This window comes from Spinacia oleracea, chromosome 5 (assembly GCF_020520425.1).
Source record: "Spinacia oleracea cultivar Varoflay chromosome 5, BTI_SOV_V1, whole genome shotgun sequence".
In the NCBI taxonomy this organism is placed as follows: Eukaryota; Viridiplantae; Streptophyta; class Magnoliopsida; order Caryophyllales; family Amaranthaceae; genus Spinacia; species Spinacia oleracea.
In genome coordinates this window covers 26,190,788-26,202,389 of record NC_079491.1, presented here as the reverse complement: position 1 = coordinate 26,202,389, position 11,602 = coordinate 26,190,788, and the positions used below count along the sequence as shown (strand labels likewise).

The 11,602-nt window shown below is 35.6% G+C and overlaps 2 protein-coding genes across 3 annotated transcripts; one reads left to right on the top strand and one right to left on the bottom strand.

Moving 5' to 3' along the window:
* LOC110779464 (probable glycosyltransferase At3g07620) lies at positions 1 to 4,659 on the top strand. 2 transcript variants are annotated; one of them, XM_021983974.2, is made up of 4 exons: positions 1 to 332; positions 751 to 980; positions 3,199 to 3,547; positions 3,963 to 4,659. In XM_021983974.2, the coding sequence occupies exons 1-4, from the start codon at positions 81 to 83 to the stop codon at positions 4,623 to 4,625; spliced, it is 1,494 nt and encodes a 497-aa protein (XP_021839666.2). In that variant the 5' UTR covers positions 1 to 80; the 3' UTR covers positions 4,626 to 4,659. The 2 variants fall into 2 exon arrangements, with proteins under 2 accessions (XP_021839666.2, XP_056685055.1); XM_056829077.1 differs by lacking the exon at positions 1 to 332 and adding an exon at positions 345 to 475.
* Positions 4,660 to 5,082: 423 nt separating this feature from the next.
* LOC110779463 (CBL-interacting protein kinase 2) lies at positions 5,083 to 9,912 on the bottom strand. The gene is made up of 2 exons (XM_021983973.2): positions 9,684 to 9,912; positions 5,083 to 7,086 (listed from the first exon to the last, which is right to left on the bottom strand). Exon 2 carries the CDS (start codon positions 6,662 to 6,664, stop codon positions 5,288 to 5,290), a length of 1,377 nt encoding a protein of 458 aa, XP_021839665.1. The 5' UTR covers positions 6,665 to 7,086; positions 9,684 to 9,912; the 3' UTR covers positions 5,083 to 5,287.
* Between the last annotated feature and the right edge of the window lie 1,690 nt (positions 9,913 to 11,602).

Here is an 11,602-nt window from a genome sequence, read left to right as displayed (position 1 = left end):
GAATTCTAACCATACTCCATTAAAAGAGCAAGAAATGGGAAAATGGGAGTGATGATAGGAAAAATAGAATAAAATAAAAAATGAGCTCATTTTACACAAAACATTTACATATCGTCATATCATTATTGACAATTTTGGCATTAGTTGCTATCATATTTCAATCAAAAGACACAAACCCTTTGCCTAATTTCTTCTATTTTCCATCATCTTCTTTGATTTGGCCTACAAGTCGTGATAGTGTTGTTATTGATCATGGAATCACATCAACAACATTTGATTCTTTGGCGCATTCTCTTGCCGTTATTCACAATTCTTCTTCTTTATCAAAATCAGTAAGTCGTCGTAATCGATCTCAATCTATTTCATTACTCTTTTCCATGTCTTTTTTTTAGGCAAATGGGCAACGAGAGCAATACAAATCACTTTTCATGTCGATTTTTGTACACGAAATCTTGTCACTTTCCGGATTTGATACGTACGTGAAATAAGAAGAATTTCGATAATATTTTGTAAAGACTTAATTTTCTTAATATTGTTGGCTATAATAATGATTTATTTACGATATATATGTATCCTTTAAAAAAATGCAAGAAAGGATTTAATTTGTTGATTCTTACCGACTTTATCATTCACTTCCTGTCTTTCTATATATAGGAAGTCATGTTAATATATCGTATCAGCTAAACTAGTTGACATTCATATTTATGTTGTTATTTTTGTTGCTTTAATTTGATTATTCATGTTATATAGGAGGAGAAAAGGCAAAGAGTAATGACTAAATTGCGTGATGAGATTGATAAAGTGTTAATTGGGAGAAAGAAAGATGAAAAGATAGAGAATATGGAAGAAGAATTAACAAGAGCAAGGGTTTTGACAAAACAAGCCTTTGAAAGTTTTAGGAATACTTCCAGCATTATTTCTCTTGAAGATGATGTGCAGCCTCATGTCAACATATACAAGAATGCTTTTGCCTTTAAACGGTACTACATATTAACTCTAATTAATGTGTTATCCGTCAAAATAGATTAGCTTAATGTAGCAAAATTAAACGAGTTAAACTTTCTCTATTTGATTGAATTGCAAAGGTTTAACTTAGATGATGAAACATGGAAAAGGTTATGATCTAACATAGCATATCTTAACATCGCCATTACTTAAAATCCATACATTTTTTCTATACACTCGATCGGAATCCTCGAGATTCTAATTTAAAGAAGAAAGAACTGTAAGTATATGTTTGTACAATTAATTCCTCAGCACTTGACCTCAAAATTAAACAAAAATGTCTTAAGAAAGAAAATTAAACACAATTTTGGTTGAACTCTAGATAGAATTATTATGTTACTGTCAATCCAGTGTTCACTGGTAGTTTGTAGTTAATTCAAAATAAACCTCTATGAGGGATATGAATGAATGAATTCCTACTTCTCACCAATTGTCGCCATCGCTTTATTGCTTGTGTTTTGTTGTAGGCCTTTATAGACATTGTGCCATCTCTTGCTCTAAACCATCCCAAATCCCACAAAGTCCCACAAACAAATAAATTCTCATCGCCGGTCCCGCTTGTGCCTGTTGTGCGCACACAAACACCCCGGTCGACCCTCGTCCCTCGTTCTTGTTGCCAATAGGCAAGACCGCCCTTTCAAAACCAGACGCTTACTCGTGCCCCTACGAGTCACAAGACACTCATTACGCACAAGGCTCGCATCCTTGCCGCCAATAGGCAAGAGTGCGCTGCACGGTGTGTCAAAACATTCGGACCGTGACACTAAGGGTATGATACCCTTTGTTGTGAATGGTCTAAAAATTTAAATTCCACGTGGAGTTGCTGTTTTAGATTTAAATTTTAATCTCATGTGGGGTTGCTTATGTGAAAACAACCGATAGAAAAACAGGGTATGTTACTATTGGTTTTGGTTCCTCTAGAGTTCTAAAATAACTCTACAGGGTAGAGTTTGAACATATTAACCATTGAATGAAAAATCAATGGTTCATATATTATCTTTCCAAAATTTCCTCTATTTTTTCTCATCAATATAAACCATTGATTTTAAAATGTATGGTTTAGATACAACTCTATCCCGTAAACTTTTATTAAAACTCTAGAGAATCCGAACTCGTTACTATTTGATATCAAGAGAGTATAGTAGCAGCTTCCGTCTGTCAATTTTGGCGTTGAAAATTCACAAATTCTTATTTACAAAGGTTGTACAATAAATATTGTACACTAGAGTAAAAGTTAACTCAAAATGCTTAAAAGTCAAGCTTATATATGTAAAAGTTATCTATTTTTTAGTGAATTTTTTTTCATTTTTAATAAAACTTATTTCTTCAAAATCACTAATAAATGTATAAAATTAATCATATAACCATTTAAAATGTTTATCTATCAACTTTTTTTTACTAATATAAAAGTTAATCAAAATTAGGTTAAAGTTACAAGAAAATGAGTAAAAGTTATATTGGTGTACAATAAATTTATTGTACACCTTGTGCGCGCAAGACATTTTGTTGAAAATTACTCCATACTTCTGATTTGATAGTCTGACAAGTGTGACGTACAATACCTGATTTGTACAGCATTTAAATCGTCGGCAATTAAACCCATGTGATGCATTTACACTTGGAACATGGTCACTTTCCATCTCATCTAAGTAGGTTTCTTGAATGTAAATATCTAAAATGTTTTAAGTACAAGTTTACGAGTACTAGAGTGTCAAACCTTCTGCCAAAAAAAAAGTGTGTCAAACCAAGCAATACTCGTTGTATGATATGTATGTACGGTAAATGATTTTAACACACTCACTATCTCAACTTGGAGGGATATTGCCCATCGAAATATTCATGCAAACTCTCGTAGGAGATTAGCCAACTTGTCGGAGGCGGAGTGAGAACTCCTCATAGTAGAAAAAAAAAAAAAAACTATGACTTTGTGAAAGCACAATTTTCCATAGTCTTTTCACATCATTTTCGTTGGATATATCCAATCATTTGTGTATTATTTGTTTGACACGTTTTATTTTATTTTTAATTTATTGGTTGATATTACTGCATTGTCCATCACTTTAAGTTTTTCAAATATAATTTAATGGTTTATGTGTGGCTTCAATGGAATACTTATTATTGTTTTATTGATTAATTGTAATTTGTAAGCACTCACCTCATCTTAATCTTTGAGATTTTCTTATTTATATATAGGAGCTACTTATTAATGGAAAAAATGTTCAAGATTTATATCTATGACGAAGGGGAGCCACCCTTATTTCATCATGGTCCATGTAGAAGCATATACTCCATGGAAGGCATCTTCATAAATTTGATAGAGAAAAACAATCAATTTATAACGAAAAATCGAGATGAAGCTCATGTTTATTTTCTTCCCTTTAGTGTTGCAATGATAATCGAACATCTCTTTGATCCAATTATCCGCGACAAAGCAGTTTTAGAGCGCACAGTTGTTGATTATGTGAGCATAATATCACACAAGTACCCTTATTGGAATAGGAGTCTTGGAGCCGATCACTTCATGCTATCTTGCCATGATTGGGTATGTGTTACAACTCACTGCCGTTTAAAAATGATCTTTATAATTTCCATTTTATTCTGACTCGTAACAATACTTACGTTGTATTTTATTTTATTTTTGGACATGAAAATTTACTATTTCACCCCTTTTACTTGACAACATTTACATCTTTTCACTCAATTTCTTTTACTTTATTAATATTTTTAAAATTCACCCACCCTTTTACACAATTACCATACTTTATTCATATTTGATTATATCCACTAACGTTTTTACACTTAGAATATTTTGTCTTTAATATTTATACAAATAGTAACTGCAAAGATCATTTGTAACGGATGTAGTATATGATTATGAAGTGATGTATATGAAAGTAAGTAAATGCTCCATAAGTTAAAGTTGGTATGGTTTTACAAGTACGTTGTTGCACTTGCAGGGGCCGCGAGCAACATGGTACCATCCGCTACTGTATTTCCATTCAATTCGAGCATTATGCAACGCAAACACATCCGAGAATTTCAATCCAAGAAAAGATTTATCAATCCCTGAAATCAATTTAGCAACTGGGGAATTTGCAGTTCCAATCCAAGGATCAGTCCCTTCAGATCGTAACATCCTTGGATTCTTTGCAGGGCGGATGCATGGCCGTATTAGGCCTGCACTCCTTAGTTACTGGAAGGGTAAAGATGAAGACCTGCAAGTTTATGAAGAACTTCCTAAGGATAAATCTTATAGCGAAATGATGAAGAGAAGCAAGTATTGCCTTTGTCCTAGTGGTTATGAAGTTGCTAGCCCCCGAGTTGTGGAAGCCATCTATGCTGAATGTGTCCCAGTTTTGATCTCCCAGAATTACATTCTTCCTTTTAGTGATGTTCTTGATTGGACCACATTTTCAGTCCAAGTTTCACTTACTGAAATTCCAAATCTTAAGAAAATACTCATGGAAATACCTTATGAAAAGTACTTGCAAATGCACGAGGGAGTGAGGCAAGTACAAAGACATTTTGTAATGAACGATCCTCCTAAGAGATTCGATGTTTTTCATATGATCATTCATTCAATTTGGCTGAGACGGCTGAATGTACGCATTCATAGTTGACATAAATCCAAGTTATACTCATAATTTCTACGCAGCTCTACTCGTCTCATCTCTGCATGCATATTATTACCACTCATTATACTGATAATTTCTACGCAGCTCTAGTCTCTTAATTAAAACAGCATCCAAGGAAATTTTCAAAGTTTTTAGTTGAAAATGTAGTGTGAATTGTTCATACACATGTCTGAGTATCGAGTATCGAGTATCGAATCATACACACATGTCTGAGTATCGAGTATAGAGTATCGAATCATGCATGGTATCTAAAGTAGAATGTGGCTAGCTACATAGCTTCAGCATATCTGCGTTTGCGCAAGCACCATATCATATGTTAGGTGATAAACAGAAGAAACAGGGTTAAGTTCACATCGAGTGTATATATTCTTCCTTTAGACAGATGTTAGAATAGCGTAATTTAAGCCAGAGTCTAGAGTCTAGACAGCTTCAGAAATCAGAATCACAGCAGAATATGCAATCTTTCATATCATATACACACATCACATATGGAAATAATAGAATCACATGATTACTAACTAAAACATAATATCACAAGGAGTACTTCAGAAATAATCAGACACACAAAAGGGGATTAATCCCAAAAGCATGTTTATGACAGTAGTAGTAAAAAATATTTCAAGATAGAAATAAAGGCATACAATAACTTAGGACTCCGCTGAGGAAGGTGCAGACGGTGGGAGCACAGGGGAAGGTTGTGCTTCTTGTTCACCTTGCCAACTCCAAATAATATCCTTGAGAGCTGGTCTCATCTCCTGCTTCACAACTTTCTGATACTCCAACGAATCCCCACCACGTTTCTTCATCTCCACCATATGAAAGGTCGGGGTAACTTCGAATATTTCAGCATCGAAACACAAAACCCCTTTTCTACCTTCTTTACACCCTTCAAATCTCATAAGCCCTCCATCTTTCTTCTTCACCTTCATCTTTGACTTCTGAGCTACTTCCTCCAGATTTGATATGATAGTTGAAGCAGTCTGACACGAAGAAAATCTAACCTCTTTTTTCTGGCTCTTCTCTTCAAATAAGCCAGATAAATCAAACCCCTCTGAGGAGGAGATGATATCAAATGCATTCAAGTTATAACATGGATGGGTATCTGCTTGCTTTGCTTCTAGGTTCTCAGAAGGCCCAAAGATAGCATCAACATCTAGCACATCGGATATCATATCATTAACCACGGGCCTAACTTGTAAAAGTTTAGAATCAAATCCTTTTCGGAACCAAGAATTCTCCATTATCTTTGCTGTTGATATCCTTGTCTTGGGGTTTGGATCCAAGATCTTGAACAGCAATCTTCTTGCATCAGATGGAATCCAAGTAGGGAATTTAAACTCTGCCTTTCCAATCTTTCGGTACATTTCCATTAAGTTGGGATCTTGGAATGGAAGATATCCCGCCAACAACACAAACAAGACTACCCCACATGACCAAATATCAGCTTTTGCTCCGTCATAGCCTTTCCTGAGAATGACCTCCGGAGAAACATAGGCAGGGGTCCCACAGGTGGTGTGAAGCAACCCATCTTGCTTTCTGGTATCAGCCAGAGCACTAAGCCCAAAATCAGTAACCTTAAGATTTTCATTTTCATCCAAAAGGAGGTTTTCTGGCTTCAAATCTCGATGGTAAACCCCCCTACTGTGACAGTACTCAACAGCTGAGATTAGTTGTTGGAAATACTTTCTTGCAACGTCCACCTTCAGCTTTCCTTTAGCAACCTTGTTGAACAGCTCGCCTCCTCTTACATATTCCATGATAAAGTAGATCTTGGTTTTGCTGGCCATAACCTCATACAGCTGCACCACATTTGGGTGCTTCACAAGTCGCATAACTGAAATTTCCCGCTTTATTTGCTCAATCATCCCCACCTTCAAAACCTTCTCCTTGTCAACTACTTTAATCGCAACACTTGCACCAGTTTTGATGTTTTTTGCATAGTACACCTTTGCAAATGTTCCTTGTCCAAGTAACTTTCCTAGCTCATACCTCTGCATCAAGATGGTCACTTTATTTTCCGCCATCTTTTCAGAGATGATAGATTATATAACAGAGAAGTATCTAATCTTCTTACTCTGATAAATGCAATACTGATAATCAATCAGCCATCTTCACAGAGTTCATATGTAGAAACAAGATAATCTTTGACATTCTTGGCAACAGTGGGCATGTAAAGCTCAAAACATATACAACTGCAAATGACGTGCTTGTTCTTATTGATGGCTGATAAAGGTAGCTCAAATAGAGCTATGAACAAGGTGGGTTTAGACCAGGAATCCTTAGAAATCATGCACATCTTGCAGCATTCCCTGTTTATTTTGTGTATAACTGGGGATCCAAAGTTGATAAAGTTTGGCTGCAAAGATGGATATGTTGGACAAACACCAGGAATTTTCAGTGCTAGAGTATAATAGAGTTTGCTTTAATTGATTACAAACTAGTTTACCTGTAAAGAACAATCAGAAGGTTTTGTCAGCGCAGTGGTATATTATTGTTACTTCAGAATATCATGCATGTTTAACACTAGATAAATACTCAAACCTATAGGAACTCCTATGATAATTGCAACCAAAATGAACAGATAAAGAACAACATGATGGAGCATAACAAGCCATAAATATGAACAAGCATCATCATGTCCATATACAAAGTTCTTGTAGAAAGTTACATAACCATGTCAAATACTTCCTTAAGGTAACTTACAAGTATGAAAATCTGCGAGCAATAATACGACATAAATAGACAGAAAACTTTATGCATTACAGAGAATCGGTTCGTTGTGGATTCCTATAATCTAGGACCTGAACAACCTACATGTGAAATTGTCCTAGATGAAAAAAAACAAGAGGAAGGTTCTTTGTAACCTACACCTAATAAGTTACTCCCCTTCTCTCAGCTTCACTTTATAATCGCACTTGGACAGTGGGACTCGAATGTAGCTAAACCCCGGTAGATTCAGGAAATTCTTTGTGGCATCAAATTAGATCGTTCTGGTTTACTATGTTTTGGATTAAACTAAAAAGCGAAACACCTATGAGGCTAATATCTAAACAATCCAACAAAACAAGAAGTACCATAGAATATACAACTTTTATTGTCATTTATCAAACCCAATAAACACAACTAGCAATTCCTACTCATTAATTATGTTGTCTTATCAAAGATAGAGAGGTTTAATCTACGAGCATAGAGTGTGAATATCTCAATTTAATGTTACACGAGACACTACGAACATCTATAGCGCAAGGGAGATCGTACTACTCTTGTGATTCCAATTTTAAAATACTCTAAATCGATTGTATTGTCTTATAAAAGAGTGCAGGTTGTAGATCTCTCAACATAGAAGGTCAACTCATGATAACTGATTTTGGCACACCCTTTGTGAGTAGAACACAAAAAACTCATAGTGAGTGTGTCAAAATCAATTCCCTTAACTCACACTATCGTGTGACACAAAATGTATTTGTAAGCTAAAAGAAATGTCAATTGATCCTCAAAGGTTATTATACATCCACTCATGCTTCCTATGTGGTCCATGTTATATGTGTAGGCTTATTGAAGCTTTAAACCAAATATGGAGTATAACAGAAATTTGTCTAGAAATTATCTCAATTACCAATTTAAGTTATTGAAATAAACAAAGTTGTCTTATTAGTGCTTCCAATCAAACAAGTTGCCAGTATGCCACTATCAAAAGATACCTTGCCTTAGTTTTAGCACGTTACAAATCAAAATCAATCATTATCAAATAGGAGCAAGACCAACTTTGAAAGTGGTAAGACATCTCCAAACATGAGGTGGCAATTGGACAAGTAATTAGTTATTTGTTTGGGCAGGTTTAAGTCATTTTCATGTGGTGAACAACAAATGCAAGTCTTAATCCATCTTATTTCTAGGCTCGGGATCGGGTTCGGGCCATCATTGGGCCACAACCACCAGGAAGCAATCTGGGCCGTGTTGGAATATTCTAGATTCACTTTTATTCCTCATGCAACGCAATTTCCCACACTCTTTCACATAAAAAAAGTTCACAAGCTCATGTTTAGAACATATGAACTTTGTAATTTAGTAACTTGTATCGGGTTGGGTTTTGGAAGAAATCAAGCACCGTTCCAGGAGGGTTGTTTTACCATTTCAGTAACCGGGTCAGATATCAGTTCAAATAATGCATACTTAGGCTTCATTTGGTAGGGCGTAAAACGTTTTCATTGTAAAATGATTTTACATGGAAAACATTTTTTTCAGGGAAAACACAATTCCAAACTAGTTTTCCTTTGTTTAGCAACTTAAAGCAAAATGGGAGAAGATGGTGAAGATTGAGGGGAAGAAATGAGAGGGAGGTAAGGAGGAAAGAAGGAAAAGTGGTTTCCCTCCCTTTCAAATGGAAAAAGGTTTTCCAACTTTGAAGAGTCATGGAAAATTGTTTTACATCCCTTAGTCAACCAAACAAGTAAAATGATTAAAAAGGGGAAAATCGTTTTCCATGAAAACGTTTTAGGTCCTACCAAACGGAGGGCCTTATACAACAACTCTAGGAGAAACTTCTAGAAAATGAACTCTACAATCTGAGCAGTCACAGGGACTCATATAAATAAGGTCTTGATCTAATGGTTAAGTCTAATAAATTGCAGATTCGACTCCCCCTCCCTCATTGTAATGTGTATTTCCCCCGGTGGTTCATTCCCACCGTAGAAAACAATTTAAGCAGTCATATCACATAGACACATACTATCATTCATAGAATTATGCAAATCAAACGCCTTTAATCACATACATTGAGAAAACATAACATCTACAATCATTTGACAGAATTTTCGAGTATTCATTTTGGAGAATATTCTCATAAATTATACTGCTCTTTTGGGTCTTAATCAATCAACAAGACGATAAAAGATTCAAATAAAACGATAAACAATAAATCAAACTTATTATCGTTCAAAATGATAGAATTACAGATGAAATCAATTAAACCCCAGAAATGTTATTGATGATAAATTAACAAAATAAAGCAAATTTGATGAAGAATTAAGAGGAATGTATTACCTCATAAGATTCAGTTGGAGGAGTAAGAAGGGTAGGATCTATAATTGTGGGGTTAAAAAAACAAAGAAGGGTTTATTGTTTTTATATACAGAAAATGCGGGTGACAAAGGGTTATGAATTGGAAAAGGGTGGAGCTCCAATGCCTTTGGAATTTATAGGAACAACCACACACACAAAACACACTCTTTCTCTCTCCTCCCTCGTGAAGTTGGTGACGCATACTCCTCATCAATCACTTACCTACTTACCCTTCCTCCTAACTTACATAGGTCGGGCAAGTCCAAATGTGCATTATGAATTTATGATTGATTGATTGTGTATTTGTGTTCATTCTTTGATTGGGGTTTTTTTCACCGGTCCAAAACCGTAGTAAATCGGACCGAATTGAAATTGGAAAATTTATAATTTAAGATTTGGAGGGTGGAGTGATGGATCGCTTATACGGGAATGAGAACGATGAGACGACACTCAGAGATTTATTAGCAAAAACATATCAAAAACGCCATTTTTAAAAAACAAACGTCATTTTTCACTTAAAAACGCGGCTTAAACTCTGATATTCTCATTAATGAACTCCGTATATATATTACATGGGAAGGGCTATTCTAGGTAATTCCGTATATTTAGGATATTACAATATTAACATAATGAACTTCGTATACTCCATATATATTATCGCAACATCCCCCTCAAGGTGGAGCATGAAGATCTCGAATGTCCATCTTGCCTAGAGAAAACTCAAACTGCGCCTTACCCAACGCCTTTGTGAAAATATCTGCTAATTGCACATTTGTCGATACATTCGAAGGTGAAATGACGCCCTCTTTGATCGCATCTCGAATAAAGTGAAAATCAGACTCAATGTGCTTCGTCCTCTCATAAAATAACAGATTCTGGGCAATGTGAAATGCCAATTGACTATCACACAACATACTCATACCTTGTTTGTGTTCGACACCCAAATCTCGAAGTAGTTGCTTCAACCACTTTAACTCACATGTTAGCGCTGCCATAGAACGATACTCTGCTTCTGCAGACGAGCGTGAAACTGTATGTTGTTTCTTAGTCTTCCAGGACACAGGCAAAAAACCAAGTAATACAAACCAACCAGTCAACGATCAACGAGTCAAAGGACAACTTGCCCAATTCGAGTCACACCATCCCTCTAAATGTAATGCATTGTCAGTACGCAAAAGTATACTTTCGCCCGGACACTTTTCAAATATCGAACTACACTCAATGTCGCTTCCCAATGCTCCTCTTTTGGTGCTTGCATAAATTGTAACAAAATATGCACTGAATACGCCAAATCAGGACGAGTAACAACTAAATAAATGAGTCTCCCAATAAAGCGTATGTATTTCTCACCATCTGCTAACTCCTTGCCCTCTGCTAAGGCCAATTTATGATTTTACTCCATTGGAAAGTCTGTAGGTTTAGCACCCAATAATCCATTTTTCGAAATAATACCTAGGGCATATTTTCTCTGACAAACATAAAATCCATGCTTGCTACGAGCCACTTCTAACCCCAGAATGTACTTCAGAGCACATAGATCTTTCATCTTAAAGCATTCGCTCAAATATGTTTTAAAACTTTCCAGCGCAAATTTATTATTTCCCTCAATAATCATATCATCCACATAAATAAGCACACTCAATTAGAACTCGCCCTTCGAAGAGTAAAAAGAGAGTAATAGGAATATGATTGTTGAAATCCATATCCCTTTAGCGTCGTAGATAGCTTCTCAAACCAACACCTAGGTTCTTGTTTCAGACCATACAAAGACTTTCTCATTCTGCATACTTTGCCGACATTGTTATTCTGAAAGCCCGGAGGGATCTTCATTTAAATTTCCTCTTCTAAGTATCCATGCAAGAACGCATTATGAACACCCATCTGGTGCACTTCCCAATTTA

Coding starts and splice junctions, on each gene's coding strand:
- LOC110779463 (XM_021983973.2), bottom strand. CDS start 6,664: ATGGCGGAAAATAAAGTGACCATCTTGATGCAGAGGTATGAGCTAGGA.
- LOC110779464 (XM_021983974.2), top strand. CDS start 81: ATGAGCTCATTTTACACAAAACATTTACATATCGTCATATCATTATTG. Junction 333..750: donor CTTCTTCTTTATCAAAATCA/GTAAGTCGTCGT, acceptor CATGTTATATAG/GAGGAGAAAAGGCAAAGAGT. Junction 981..3,198: donor AATGCTTTTGCCTTTAAACG/GTACTACATATT, acceptor ATTTATATATAG/GAGCTACTTATTAATGGAAA.